Source organism: Eubalaena glacialis, chromosome 6, assembly GCF_028564815.1.
Source record: "Eubalaena glacialis isolate mEubGla1 chromosome 6, mEubGla1.1.hap2.+ XY, whole genome shotgun sequence".
Classification (NCBI taxonomy): domain Eukaryota; kingdom Metazoa; phylum Chordata; class Mammalia; order Artiodactyla; family Balaenidae; genus Eubalaena; species Eubalaena glacialis.
In genome coordinates, this window is record NC_083721.1 from 125774003 (window position 1) to 125788459 (window position 14457).

Genomic DNA, 14457 nt, shown 5'->3' on the forward strand with positions numbered 1-14457 from the left:
TGGTGCTGAACAGTGAGGACCGCGCGCGCGGGCGCGCGCACACGCACGGAAAGAGAGGAGCAGTCCCAGGTATCTGACAATGACACGCCCCGATCCAGACATGGCCTCAAAGGCCCCCGATTTCCGGAGCGCCCCCGCCCCCTCCGGAGATTACTGTCAGCGCATCCCTCCGCCCTGCTCCGGCTCCGGCGCGCCGGCTGCGCTCCTCTCCCCTCCCCCCGCGGCCGCAGCTCCCTGCCCCCAGCGAACGCGGCTCTCCAGTGTCCTGTCGAACGCCCGCGTGGCTGTCGGGTTTCGAATCCCCGCGCCGACCCTCGCCCTCGGCGCGGGCTGCCGAGTCGCGGGCGCAGCCTTTGGTCTCCCGCATCAATCATTAACGGGCCAGCTCGGGCTTCTGCGACCCGAGGGAGAGGGGGATGGTACGGAACTCGAGCCCAGGAACAATTCTATCCCCCGAGGCCGCCGCGAAACACTACCCAGAGAGGCCCCCGCCCTCCCCCAGTGCGCCCGTCCCTCCCTCCCTCCAGCGCCTCAGCTCCCACATCCCCTCCTCCCGCGCCGGGGGCGGCTGCTGCTGCGCCCGCACCGCGCGATGCCCAGTCACCGCAGCAGCGCCACCGTCAGCCGCGCCGCCACCGCCGCTGCAGCAGCGCGGGCGGACGAGAGCCGGTAGCAGGGAGCCTGGCGAAGGGGCCGCCGAGCCCCGTGCGCTCCTACCGGTCGCTACGCGGCTGCGAAATCGATGACTATTTTTATTTACTTATTTATTTAATTTTTAGGAACGGCTGCTCCGAGGCTCAGGTCTTCTCTGGAACCTGCAGCGACGCCCCCGGCGCGTGCACAAAGGCTCCGACGGCAGCCGGCGGGGACTGGCGAGCGCGCCGGAGCCGGCGCCAGAGGTCGCCAGTGCGCGCCCTAGCCAAGCCCCGGGCACCATGCCGCGGCGCCTGCAGCCTCGGAGCGCGGGCACAAAGGGCCCGCCCGGCACGACCGCGGCGGCTTCGGAGGCCGCCTCGCGCCCGCACCCCTCACTCTCCGGAGACCCTCCGGCCTCCGCCAAGCCGCTGCTGCGCTGGGACGAGGTGCCCGACGACTTTGTGGAGTGCTTCATCCTGTCGGGCTACCGGCGGCTGCCGTGCACGGCGCAGGAGTGCCTAGCCTCGGTGCTGAAGCCTACCAACGAGACGCTCAACTTCTGGACGCACTTCATCCCACTGCTGCTGTTCCTGAGCAAGTTCTGCCGCCTGTTCTTCCTGAGCGGCCGCGACGTGCCCTTCCACCATCCGTGGCTGCTGCCGCTGTGGTGCTACGCTTCGGGCGTGCTGCTGACCTTCGCCATGAGCTGCACGGCGCACGTGTTCAGCTGCCTGTCGCTGCGCCTCCGCGCAGCCTTCTTCTACCTGGACTACGCGTCCATCAGCTACTACGGCTTTGGCAGCACTGTGGCCTACTACTACTACCTGCTGCCCGGCCTGAGCTTGTTGGACGCCAGGGTGATGACCCCGTACGTGCAGCAGCGCCTGGGCTGGCACGTGGACTGCACGGGCCTCATTGCCGCCTACCGCGCGCTCGTGCTGCCCGTGGCCTTCCTGCTGGCCGTGGCCTGCACCGTGGCCTGCTGCAAGAGCCGCACCGACTGGTGCTCTTATCCGTTCGCGCTGCGCACCTTCGTCTTCGTCATGCCCCTGAGCATGGCCTGCCCCATCATGCTCGAGAGCTGGCTCTTCGACCTGCGGGGCGAGAACCCCACGCTCTTCGTGCACTTCTACCGCCGCTACTTCTGGCTGGTGGTGGCCGCCTTCTTCAACGTGAGCAAGATCCCCGAGCGCATCCAGCCGGGCCTCTTCGACATCATCGGCCACAGCCACCAGCTCTTCCACATCTTCACTTTCCTCAGCATCTACGACCAGGTGTACTACGTGGAGGAGGGCCTGCGCCAGTTCCTCCAGGCGCCGCCGGACGCGCCCACCTTCTCGGGCACCGTGGGCTACATGTTGTTGCTGGTTGTCTGCCTGGGGCTGGTCATCAAGAAGTTCCTCAACAACACCGAATTCTGCAGTAAAAAGTGAGCCTCCGCCTTGGAGGAGACTGCCGGCTCGCCCACCTGTTTGTTTGAAGTTTCTGTTGTTGGTTTGTTTTCAAGTTTTGTTGTGTTTCCTTCTTTGCTCGAGGAGGGTGCTGCAAAACCACAGGGAAAAAGTTCAGTGCGACAAGGGTCTCAGTGCACTTAGGGCTTTGGAAGAGGGAGGTGGGGCAAGCAGGAGGGAGAGGGCGGCTGGTTCTTACCCCTGGAAAAAATGCAGGTGGTGTCTGTGACATCCAGGGATTCTTCTAAGGCAGCGAATAGAACCCCACATAAAACCCCAACCAGTTCAATCTTCCAGTCGTCTTTTTTGCCAGAGGTAATAACAAGCAGCCCTTGTGAGGTCAGGCATGCAGTAAAGAGGGTAAGTAGACAGAATCCCTGAGTACTTCCGTTTCGGTGTGAGGAATGCTTGGATTTGTCAAAGAATAGAGCTTTGTAGGAAAAGAGCACAGAGACACTAACCCAGGGCTTAACCTGTTAGAAAATGCATGGAATGTGAACACACGTTAATTATTTCAAAATGTTTCTTAGATGTTAGTTAAATAATAATATATACAATGATTTTTCATAATTTATCAAAGTCTGTGATCGGCACTGAATTTTCTTTGTCACGTAGTTTTGAATCTTGCAGCTCTTCTGCATTGCATATACTTGAACTGGACATCAGGGCAAGCTGCTTGAGAGTTCTCAGCTACTTTTTTAAACAGTATTTTTTGAAGGCCTGTGTGTGTCATGATACAACTGTGAATTATTCTACCTTAGGGACTCTGGTTAAACTATTGGGAAGGAGCTAAGTGGTTTGTATAGGTCCCAGATTGCTATTTACTTTAATGTATTCCACAAAACCCATCCTATTTTTTGGTTTTGTTTTTAATCTTATTCTCTCTTTCTCTACTGATTCAAATTGCCACTGGAATAAATGTGCCTTTTGAAGCAATGCCCAAATGACTGGTACTCAAACATAGTTTCTTGCATGGGGAGAGCAATAGGTGTAAGCTTTTCTTAACTTTATTGCAAATCAAGGTTTAACATTCTACTCAGGAGGGAAGGAAGATGGTATGGGTTGTAAGTTTTTGGTAGGACCGGTAGTGGCTTCCTAGGACCTGCAGAGCATTTGGCTTCTCTTACAAGGAGAAGAAATCAACCCACTAATGAGGCTGTGGTTCCTAATGCTGCCATCTGGGAAGGTGAAAGGACACTGTTCTAGACTGAGCCCATCTAGCCTTGCTTAAAGTTAAAATCGTAGTATTCAGGAGTAAATATGGTAGTTGTAATATGAAAGTCAGGAGTATGTTACTTGAGTTATAGCTGAAAATTTTGAGTTAAATAAGATGACCTTTGCCTAGTTAAGCACTGAAGTCTCATTAGGATCCAGACTATGGAAATGAATGGCGGTCACCCTAAATCGTTGAAAAATTAGGGAAACACGCTCCTGAGATCCTATCTGACAACCACATTGGCTAGTGTTACTTAAGACATTTCTCATAAACGCTATCCTGGACTTGAGATGGCAACTCTAGACTAACACAAACCACTGAGGTGGCTTATTTAAATACTCATCACACTTCTTGAGAAGTCCTTTGGGTGAAGAGCCAAATAAGTCATTGAATGGGGAAGTCTTGACTTCATGGTATAATTTAGATCAAGCACAGAAGGTAGATGAACACTTACCTCAGCACTGGTAGGCTGGTGCTCCTGCCAAGATTGCTCTTTTTGTTTATGCTTTTAATCACTACTGTACTTGTAATCAGAGAGGCTGGGCACAATTCCCTGGAGGAACCAGTATCCTTGTGTGTTAATTGCACACAGAAGTTAACTTTATATATGTCTATATTTAACTTAGGACCTCTTAGTGAGATCGTAAATGCACTTTGCACGTTTTGCTGATGGGTGTCAGTGTCTCATGTTTGGCAAAGTGCAAGGAGATTCCTGTTAGGTTACAGAGACTGAGAGTTGTGGCTGCCACGGATGTTAATCCTCAGCTGTAACTTAATTCAGTACATGTATTCAAGGACAATTGTGGAAATCAGGCTATTTCCACATGCAGACTCATTTGCATGTCATTGTCGTCTCTTCTAGAGCCCCCAGAAATGTTGGTTTGGAAGCTAGAAAAACAGGTTGAGGAGCATTTTGGATCTTCCTTGTAAAATAGAAGAAACTTTCTAGAGACAGACTTCTAAAAAAGGTTGATGAGCTTGAGAACAAGAAATAAAGCCTCTGTTTGTCATTTTAAATTTTTGTTGGCGATCTTCCAGGTCCTCAAAGAATATTCTCTTCTTGCCTTGTGTCTTTGTCCTTAAGCAGAGGCCACTTAAGTATAAAAATATACCCATATAATTTTCAAGTGATTATGATGCATGAGCCCAGTAAGATGACACACTTTTCCCCTGGAAGGTTTCAGCAGAGTGGGGACTGATTTTCCTTCCCTTTGCCTCTTCCCTCCTGCACTTTCCCTTTCCCATTCCATCTTCGTTTTTATATACCACATACAGCACTGACAAAGGACATTCTAGTTGAAAACAGTGGTTTGGCTCTACCTCATGTTTCCAAATAGGTACCGTATACACTACATAAGACCAGGGTTGATTTGTGAAGCTATATATGTTATTTGCTAAGTGATATCGGATTTCGGTCAAGATAAATGATGATATTTGAGAATCAGCAAATATTTACTCAGTCTCCACATTTGCATGGAACTCTCCAGGTATATTACACATTTCAGGGGTAATATGACAATCAGAATAAAATCGCTTTTAAAATATTTTTTCACACTCTTCATTTTGCCACATCCTTTAAAATTCAGTCAGTTTATTGTGTTCAGCTGTTAGAAATGTAGGACAAATGACAAGTAAGAATGCACTCCCTTATCTCTGTACAACCTATTTCAGCAGTAGAATTTTGAAGCCCGTTATGTAATGCATTTTATTTTTACTTGTTAGTCATGATCTGGATGACATCTCAAGGAGCAGCATCAGAGAGTCATGCCTGGGAAATGAGGGTGTTTGACTTCCATGCCTGTCACCCTGTGGGTTGGTCTCTGGAATTGACTCAGGCTGATTTAGGTGGCTAAGGGGAGGTTCCTTTCTTCCCTGCCATTCTTGTATCTGCACCTTCAGGTGAAGAAGGTGACCTCCCAGAGAGAGGAAGTGAGTTCTTCGGTCATGTCATGACTGGCTTGGAAAACTAAACGTGATCTTTTCCCCTGGCCATACACTTTCTGTAAATAGCCCAGGAAGAAAGTATGGGGCTTCAGAGCTGGCCAGAGTGGCCTTCCCATGTTTCCATTCATAAATCCTGCCTGTTAAGTGATCGCAGTCAAAAACCATTTCACTTAATTCATCATACTACTTCAGGGGAATCATTTTGAAGAATGCAAAATTTGAGGATAGAGGTGATTTTTATAACTTTTTCTGATTTGGTGCTGAATCTGAGAGCCAACAGCAATAACAAACAGGGATTTTAATCTTCAGATCTCTAAACAACTTGATTTAATCTGCACAAAGCTATAGTGGGAGACATACGGCAGGAGTTGTCTCCACTTCAGGGTTATACCGTTGGTCCAAGGTGGCAGAATTAGAACGTGGAGACGGTTGTGTGCTCAGTTGTGAGAGTTACTAGTTCACATGGCTATGATGCCTGGCCAAGCACACCGACACTCATTGGATATCTATATATTTTCCCCCTTTAATTGATTACCTTATTGTAAAACAGCGAGGTTAGAGATGGCTATCCTTGAATTTAGGTGATAAAATTTTAAACAAAATGTTGTCAGCTACTTAAGTACTTTCTATCATCTTGGATTGTTCTTCATCTGCTGAAGTCCGCCACTGCTGACTTCACTCTGAGTTGATTTTCACTTGCTTGTTCGCGTAATCCCTTTAGTGAGCATTAGGAACCTTTTGCATGTAAGATGCTGGGCAAGGAACCAGCCATATTATTATAGCCATTACCCTTTTATCTGCTGGTGGAACAGAGGTAGGAGCACCAGAAAGGCCCTCTGGCCAGGGATCCAACTCTGACCTTGGCCATAAGCACAATGTCCCAAGCCACTGAGTTTGGTTCTTTTCTCCTATTAGCCTAAGAGCAATGCATAGAATCTTATTTCAATTAACATGCTAATTTACCCACAATCGATTTCATTCCTTTTTTTTTTTTTCTGTCTGCTCCTAGGCCTATGTGAGTTTTCTTGGTAAAAATAACTAGAAAGTTTAATGCATAATCCAGGTGAAGGGAGAGCAGGCATATGTACAAAGAGTTGAAAAATTTATCATCACTGCTAATTAATAAAGACACTAATAACGATCACTTTCGGAAGTTTCATCGTTTTCAAACCACTATGAAGCAAGGTTCATCCAAAGTGCCTAAACCGTGATATCATTAAGTGTCTGCATTTCACAGATAGCATATTTAAGTTTTTAAAAATGTGAGCTTAAATGCTTATATCTCCAAAGATTAGCTGAGATTACCTAATGTTCTTTAGCCTTTTTCCTCTTTTCAGGTCATTGTGTTGTAACCTATGAAACCTGTTTTAGAAAAAAATTAATCTGGAGAAAGCTACATAGAAAAAGTATCAGATGTGAAAAAGATAGGAAGCAGGCATGGGAGAAGGGAGAACAAGGAGGATTAGATTCACACAGTTAGAATGGGACAAGTTGAACTACGGACAATTTTGCCTGAGTTTTACATTTTGTCCCTAGAAAAGCATGTGCACTCCCAGGGCATTAGTGCTCAGATAGGCAGGCGAGGAATTCTATTTGGCAGCCTGACCACATCCTGTAGCGTTTGACCTGAGCACAAGTGCCTAGGTATATTTTGAGTAGCAGATGTACTCCTGGTTTACCGTCTTTAATTTGTTTCCATAAAATTAGGGCATAAGGCAAAAAAGCATGAGAGGATAGCATCAGCCAATTGTAAATCACCTGTTGAATCATTTTCTTGAAGGATTGCCAGTATTCTCTGACCTATATCGCCTGACAAAAAGCGAACAAGTCTAGACAAACTGAAAAAGGCAGCAATCATTGGTGGAAGCTGAGTACTGCTGTACTCTGTTGTGATAGGCTGCATGTCTTCCTACTGAAGATTTTATTCCTTCAATATTATGAATAATTATTTCTTAATTGTGAAAGTGGGTGTCCACTCTTTTTTTTTTTAATTAATTAATTAATTTATTTATTTATTTTTGGCTGCGTTGGGGTCTTTGTTGCAGCACTCCGGCTACTCTTTGTTGCGGTGCGCAGGCTTCTTATTGCAGTGGCTTCTCTTGTTGCGGAGCACGGGCTCTAGGCACGCGGGCTTCAGTAGTTGTGGCTCGCGGGCTCAGTAGTTGTGGCTCATAGGCTCTAGAGTGCAGGCTCAGTAGTTGTGGCACATGGGCTTAGTTGCTCTGCGGCGCCGGACCAGGGCTCGAACCCGTGTCGCCTGCACTGGCAGGCGGATTCTTAACCACTGCACCACCAGGGAAGCCCCAAAAGGTTAGAAAGTCTACTCTTCTTGGTCACTATTCCAAAAGCCAACACAAATTTTTGTCGTTGTTAAAAAAAGGACAAATGTATTGCATTTCTGGTTTGCAGATTTCTAACCGGTTCGTGGGCTTCTTTTGTTTGCAGACAGCTTCTTCAGAGCCTGTGAGTGAGTTGCAGAATTAGTGTTTACGGATAGGTCAGAGGCCGAGAATGCTCATTTGGCTGTTAATTGTGGCAGGATGTGACTTTTGAAAGCTCTGAACACATACCTAGAGGCAGCAAAAATGCTCATTTATTGACTGTTTAACTCAGTGGAACACAGCTTTGCGTTTGAGCTTTTGAAAATGTTCTCCAGTGTATTGTGCTTCTAAATGTAACGCACGACCTTTAATACGTTTTGTTCTTGAACAGTCTCTGAAAGCTATTCCAACCGTGGCATTTCTTGAATGTGCAGCATTATTCTCCAGCGTGTAAAAGTGGCTGGCCACCTTTCTCATGCCTTATACTCCACCTAAAATATGCAATAAGCACTCAAGCAGGAGTGGAGGGGTCTTCGGTTGGTTTTCTGACCATGCTGTAGAGATGGCCCTGCTCCTCACAGCTCACCACAACATTGAGAAAGGACCCCGTGTAAATAACCCTTGTTTCCAGATGGAGTACAGGGACACATTAATATCATTTCTCCTTTTAGGTCCATCTCTAGTTAGAAAGCATCTGTTTGTAACATGCTGGATGCAAAAACGAAAATTAATAAGCAAAATTTTTAGAGAAGAATTCTAATTTTATATTTTAAAAGTTTATAATAGCAATTTGTTTGTAAAAACCGGCCTTTGCACATAGATGAGAACCAGCGCTTTTTGGAAAGCCTCATCTTTGTCCTGGGAGTTTAATCACCTGGAGCTCTTACCCAAATGATAAAGACCTACAAGGTCTTGAAAAATGTAAATAGTGTATAGTTTAAAAAAGGGTAAAACAATTTTTTTAAAAGAAGAAAACAGGTCAGCTATGTTATAGGTGTGTCACAAGGCTAAATTTAAGTCTTTTTAAAATTCTAGTTAGAAACATCATTAAATTCACTCTCCCAGCAAGGCTTAGCGCAGAAGGTCTCCTTTTCTACCAGCTTGGTCTTTTATGGAGGCTATGAGCAAAATTATTCCAGCTAAGCAACTGAGTACCAAGGCAATAAAGAAATGAGGCCCAGTTGAGTTTGATGAGGGTTCACTCACAGTGGATAACATAGCCAGTAAAATGTATAGCCCTGGACACTCCGCTCCTAGTTTCTCTGGAGCGGAAAGGAGAATAAAGCCTCACGCCATCAATCCATAGACCAGGAAAAGGCTGTGTTTCAGGGCTTGGGGAGGACGCTGTGGCCGCTGTCTTCTCTAAATAAAGCACGTGGTAGCTCTGAACTCTTTTCGTATCAGCCTTCTCCCAGACCATGGCCATCACCCCTGAAGCCTTCACTTTCCAACTCAGCCTTGAAGACAAAAGGTTTCTAAAAGGATTCCATGCGTATTTAGGCCTTCTCAAACCATCTGCCTTAGGAGGTTCATCCATTTCTAAACTGAGGATTTAAATACAATGACTGTACTCAGATTTACAAGAATGTACAACCAGCAGGTCCCCTTTTGCAGTCAAGGGCATTAATTGAAGGGCCATACTCATTTTGTTCCTCACGTCAGAGACAGAGGGAGGATTTAACAGTGACCAAATAGAGCCCTCCTTGTGTCAGTATTTTTGAAGTTCATTTAATGGTGATAATGGAGGAAGAAGGGAGTAAAGGAAAATGCAGGCATGAAAAAAGAAACTAATAGTTTCTAGTTTTTCCACTGCTTGCTAAATTAATTCTTAGGCTACCTTAACTCCAGTCACCACCTAGATCTTAAACAGCTGTGTTAGCTAGCAGGCGAGGCTTTCTCAGGATGTGTGAGCAGGGACTACACTGTGGTTTCAAATCGTTGGTGTATTTGGCCAGGAAAGGATTATTTAATCATAATCCCCTATTACCTGATAAATTAAGCAAAATAATCCATAGAAATAACGATCACTTGGTCAGTTCTGTGCATGTAGCTGAACAAAATTGTGACTCATTTCTGTTGTATCATGATTTGGGTTTTCTGAGACATTTGTTCCCTACGATCTTGAATATGAAAATCTGTATAAATAACTGTTCATTTTTTGCTGAAAAACAAATGTATGAAATAAGAATAAATTATTTGTAAGCATCATGTTTAAGACTGCATTTGTACGCCTCTGTGCATGTCCAGAAGATATCCTTCAGCAAACAGATTATTCCTAAATTAATAGTATCTATGACACAGACATCAGCAGGCAGAAGGGAAGAATGTTAAGTTTGTCCTGAAGAAGCACCCTTAGTATATTACTTTTACAATTTTAGTTAAATGAAAAAGAAGATTCATGGGAATTCCCTGGAGGTCCAGTGGTTAGGACTCTGTGCCTTCACTACCAAGGGCCTGGGTTCAATCTCTGGTTGGGGACCTAAAATCCCACAAGCTGCTCAGCAAGGCATCCCCCCCCAACAGAAAGAGAAAATTCATGACTTACTTTGAAACCATATCTTCTAAAAAAATACTCATATAACCCAGATAATGAAGTTTTTCCTTACACCTCACTATTTTTCAAGGGCACATGTGGTCCGTGGACTTCTGTGCAAATACAGCCTGTTCCAGAACCCTGTGATCTGTGTAACTTTGCATCATCTCTGTCCTAAATAATACTAGCAAGGGAGATTCAACTTCAGTTCTTAAGCTCTGTGGTGACTGCTAAGTCTTTAACTCATGTTGACTCTTGTTTCAGGGGTTTGGGGTTGTTAGGAACAGAAAAAATCAATTAAGCACGAAAAGGTTTGTAGGAAGAATACTAGGGAGTTCCCAGAATGCACAGAGCTGACCACCCACACCTCAGGAAGGATGAAGAGCAGGACAGAGCTTGAGATTCCAGCTGGGGACTCCGGCCCCAAGCCAGCGTCTTTCCAGGGTACTGCTACCAGAGAGAGGCAACTTCAGCTGTTTTCTGGCCCTGTTATATCGGTCCCCAGTTCAAATTCCTGGGAGGGAGTATCTGATTGGCTTAGCTTAGGTCACATGGACTCTTCTGATGTCAGGGTATGGGTGCTTGTGATTTACAGCTCTTTCCAGAACCACAGGGAGAGGAAGAGTTAGTTCCCCAAAGGAAGGGATGATGGGCAGACAAAAACAACTGCTGTCCACCTCATCATCCATCCCCTTGGCTGTCTGGTACACAGGCATACCTCTGTAATCCCAACTCCTGGGGAGTGTGAGGGCAAGGACACTGGGAGACCGAAGGTTTGGGCCAATGGGCACTATGTAAGGCGCTTGTCTAAGCCGAGTGTCTTTACCAATGTGGGGTTCCCGTCCAAGTTCTGGAGCACCTGGTTACAGAAGGAAGGAAGAAAATGCATGCAGGCAGCCCCAAACAATAGCAACCACAGCCCAACACTTGGCTGGCTAGCCCACACTCTCCTTTCCATATATGCTTGCCTTATGCAAGCCTTATGCCTTATGCTTGCCTTATGCAAGCAAGCCTTATGCTGCCTTATGCCTTAGACCCCGTTACATGTATAATCTAAGTGTTCCTGCCCCCTTTCCCAAAATCAACCCAAAGTCCTGGCTTAGAACTGCAGCCAGCTCCCAGCACCTAGGATCTCCATGCGATAGGAGTTCCTCTCAGTGAGACATTCAGCTACACCCCAACTCACTGTAGGCGGAGAAGAATTGGATCACTGAGAGGCAAACTCCCGCTCACAATATTGTACCACTTCTAATACCATACTGTGCCACCAATAAATGGCAGCCATCACCTCCCATGATCTAGGAAGGCCGAGCCCTTCATGAGCTGGTTGTAGGACGAGTTCCTCAGGTTCTGTGTGCTGGGAGGATTTCTGTCCACCTTGGGCCTGTGCCAGATATCTGCCTGTTTGCCGTCAGATCCATTTCCCCATCCCTCCCCTCATTTGTTCTGTATTGGAGCTGATTCTAGGCCCCCTTCTCTCTGGCTTTTGTTAGGTCCTGCCAAGGAGAGAAATGCTGGGAGATTGGATGGAAGGAAGATGACAGAAGGCAGGTATTTTTTTCCCTTTCCCTCCCCACTTTTCCTTTATGGTTCCAATTTTTTCTGGGATCCTTAACCCTGGCAGCTGCTGGCAGTCTAAGTGTAACCCTGAGGGAAGCCAGAATAAGAATACAGCTAGCACATGGAGTGGGGTCAAATAGAGTAAATCACAAAAGGAGACTTGATCAATCTATGCCTGAAGCCTACACATTTTTGGACTTTTCCTTATAAACCTTCATTATGTAATCTAGTTTAAGTTGTATTTATTGCATGTAATCAGAAACAACTGATCCATAAGGTTTGCTAGTGTCCCAGTTATATCTAATAGGACTTGCACAGCCCCCATCTCACCTTCACTCAGCCAGTCCCCCATTCTAGGATCTGTATGTCAGGTATTTGAAATATCTTCTTAAAGTACAGATTTCTGTTGATATATTAGGACTCGGGGCTGCCCAGTGACCCTCCTGTTCTCCATTGCAGGTATTTCATCTCTTTGATCCTCCCACTCCCACTCTTTCCTCAAATCTCTCATCCTACCCCTTCCCATCTCTTCAGGAACCACACTCCATGTATTACACATTGTTCTCCTGTATGTTCAACTACTTCTACTCAATAGGATTCTCCCTATGAACATTTTAACATGTGCTACTAGTCTTTCCCATCTTCTAAAAAAAGAGTCACCCTCTCCCCACTATGTCACACTCTAACGACCACTCCCCTCTCTCTTCTCCTTCACAGCCAGGCTTTTTGCAAGAGTGGTGTACACCTGTCTTTGTTTTCATACTTCCCACCCACTCCTTCACCCACTGCATTCTGGCTTCATTAATCTCACCAAAATGGTTTTTTACAAGATTTCTAACAACCTCCTTATTGTGTCCTGGACATTTCTTAGATCCTCTTTTCCATTCCCTTCTGCTGAAAGTCTTCCCTCGGCCTCTGTGACCCCCGTACTTCCTGGATTTCCTCCTATCTCTCTGGCTACTCTTTCATAATCTCCTTTGCTGACTTCTCTTCCCCTGTTGACGCCTGACGTCGATGTTCTCAAAGTGTGAATGCAGACCCTCTACTATGTATAGTATACGTTAAGGACTCGGTTAGCAGCTTGATTCTGCCACTTCCTGTCAGCTCTCTGACTCACCAAGGCATTGTAATTCTAGTTCCAGGAAGCTCAACCTTGAGCCTACTCCTCCAATCCTTTCAGTGGGTGTCTAAGCCAACCAATGCCAGTTAACAAATCCCCTTCAGCCCCAGCTCGCTTGAGTGGACTCTGTTGTCTGCAACTGATTCCAAATTGATAAACTAGCTAAGCAGAAAAAGATGGTGATCAGGAGTGCTGGAAATGGGAAATCATAGCTCTTTATTCCCCAAACCAATCATTAGCAAGTAGTCAATTAGGCCTCTGATTTTTCACCCTTAATTCTCCTTGGAAGACAAAGCAGACTCTGGATCAGGCAGAGACTGAACTCTCTTCAGAGATTTGGTTCCACTTCAAAGGAAAAAAGGAACATTAGGAACAGAATTACCTAGGATTTCTTTCCCTTAATGTTGACTTTAAATAGATGAAGGGAGATATAACATGGATACTTAGAACATATGTCAAGTGAGAGAAATCTAAAATAACAAAACTCACAAATAATAAGTGACATTCCCATGTATCAGCATAGTGTTTATAATTTTCATATTGAGACTCAGCCCCTAATAACCAAAAATCCATTAAATATAAAGAATGTACAGAATTATAACATTGGAAAGGAATTCCATGAGTCTCTGATCTAAAAAATTAATTGTGGTCCTCTATCCCAGTGAAAGGCCATCAGAAGTGAGCTGGAACTTCAGCAGCTGCTTGGTTTCCTCTTTCCCTTGATTTCCTTCTATCCTTATAATGCAACCCCCTGCTTCTTCTAGCAGTACCCTAAATTTCCTTTTAGGAAGAATCCCTCCCACTCAACCTTGGTGGGACTGCTCTCCCTGGCAGTGGCGGGGTGGGGCATGTGACCCAAGGCAGGCCTGCGAGCTCAGAGTGTCTCTGGATTCTGTACTTTCCATGACTTGCCTGCATATGACTTTATGTAATCCTGTGAGGCACCCATAGCCTTCAATATATTACTTCTTTTTAAATTTTTTTCCCCTTAAGTTAGCCAGAAGGTTTCCATTTCCTGCAACTAAAGAATATTGACTGAGGACTTCCAGTTTCTGGTCTGGCATGTAAAAAGCTTACAAATTGTCACTCTATCCTAACAACAACTAAAACTCTGAATAAACCAAAAAAATCAACAACTCTTCTTGGATCCATCGGAGAAGTGAGATCACAGAGCAAACCACTGTCCTCAAAATTAGAGATCCAGACAGGTGGATGCAAAGAATTATAACTTGCCACGTTAGGAATCCATGAGCAGAAACTTCTGCAGGAACAAGTACTGGGTTCCTTTTACCTGATACTCATCACGTCTAGCTTTAAATAAAAAACTACAAGGCTACTAAAAGGCCAAAAACATAGTTTAAAGAGACAGAGCAAGCAGCAGAACCAGACTCAGATAAGGCAGGGATACTGGGATTATCAGACTAGGAATTTAGGACAACAATGATAAGGGCTCTAATTTAAAAAGCAGACAACATGCAAGAACAGATGGCTAATTGTAAGCAAAACAATGGAAATTTTAAGAAAGAATCAAAAATAAACGCTAGAAATCAAAAACATGGTGACAGAAATGAAAAATGACTTTGATGACTCATTAGTAGACTAGACGCTCAGGAAAGAACCAAGGAGCTTGAGGATACATCAGTAGAAACTTCCAAAACTGAAACGCAAAGAGAAAA

The 14457-nt window shown here is 45.5% G+C and overlaps 1 protein-coding gene across 1 annotated transcript; it reads left to right on the forward strand.

The window, feature by feature from the left end:
• Positions 1–935: 935 nt before the first annotated feature.
• Positions 936–2069, forward strand: PAQR9 (progestin and adipoQ receptor family member 9). Its single transcript, XM_061193593.1, has one exon. The coding sequence runs from the start codon at positions 936–938 to the stop codon at positions 2067–2069; it is 1134 nt and encodes a 377-aa protein (XP_061049576.1).
• Positions 2070–14457: the final 12388 nt, after the last annotated feature.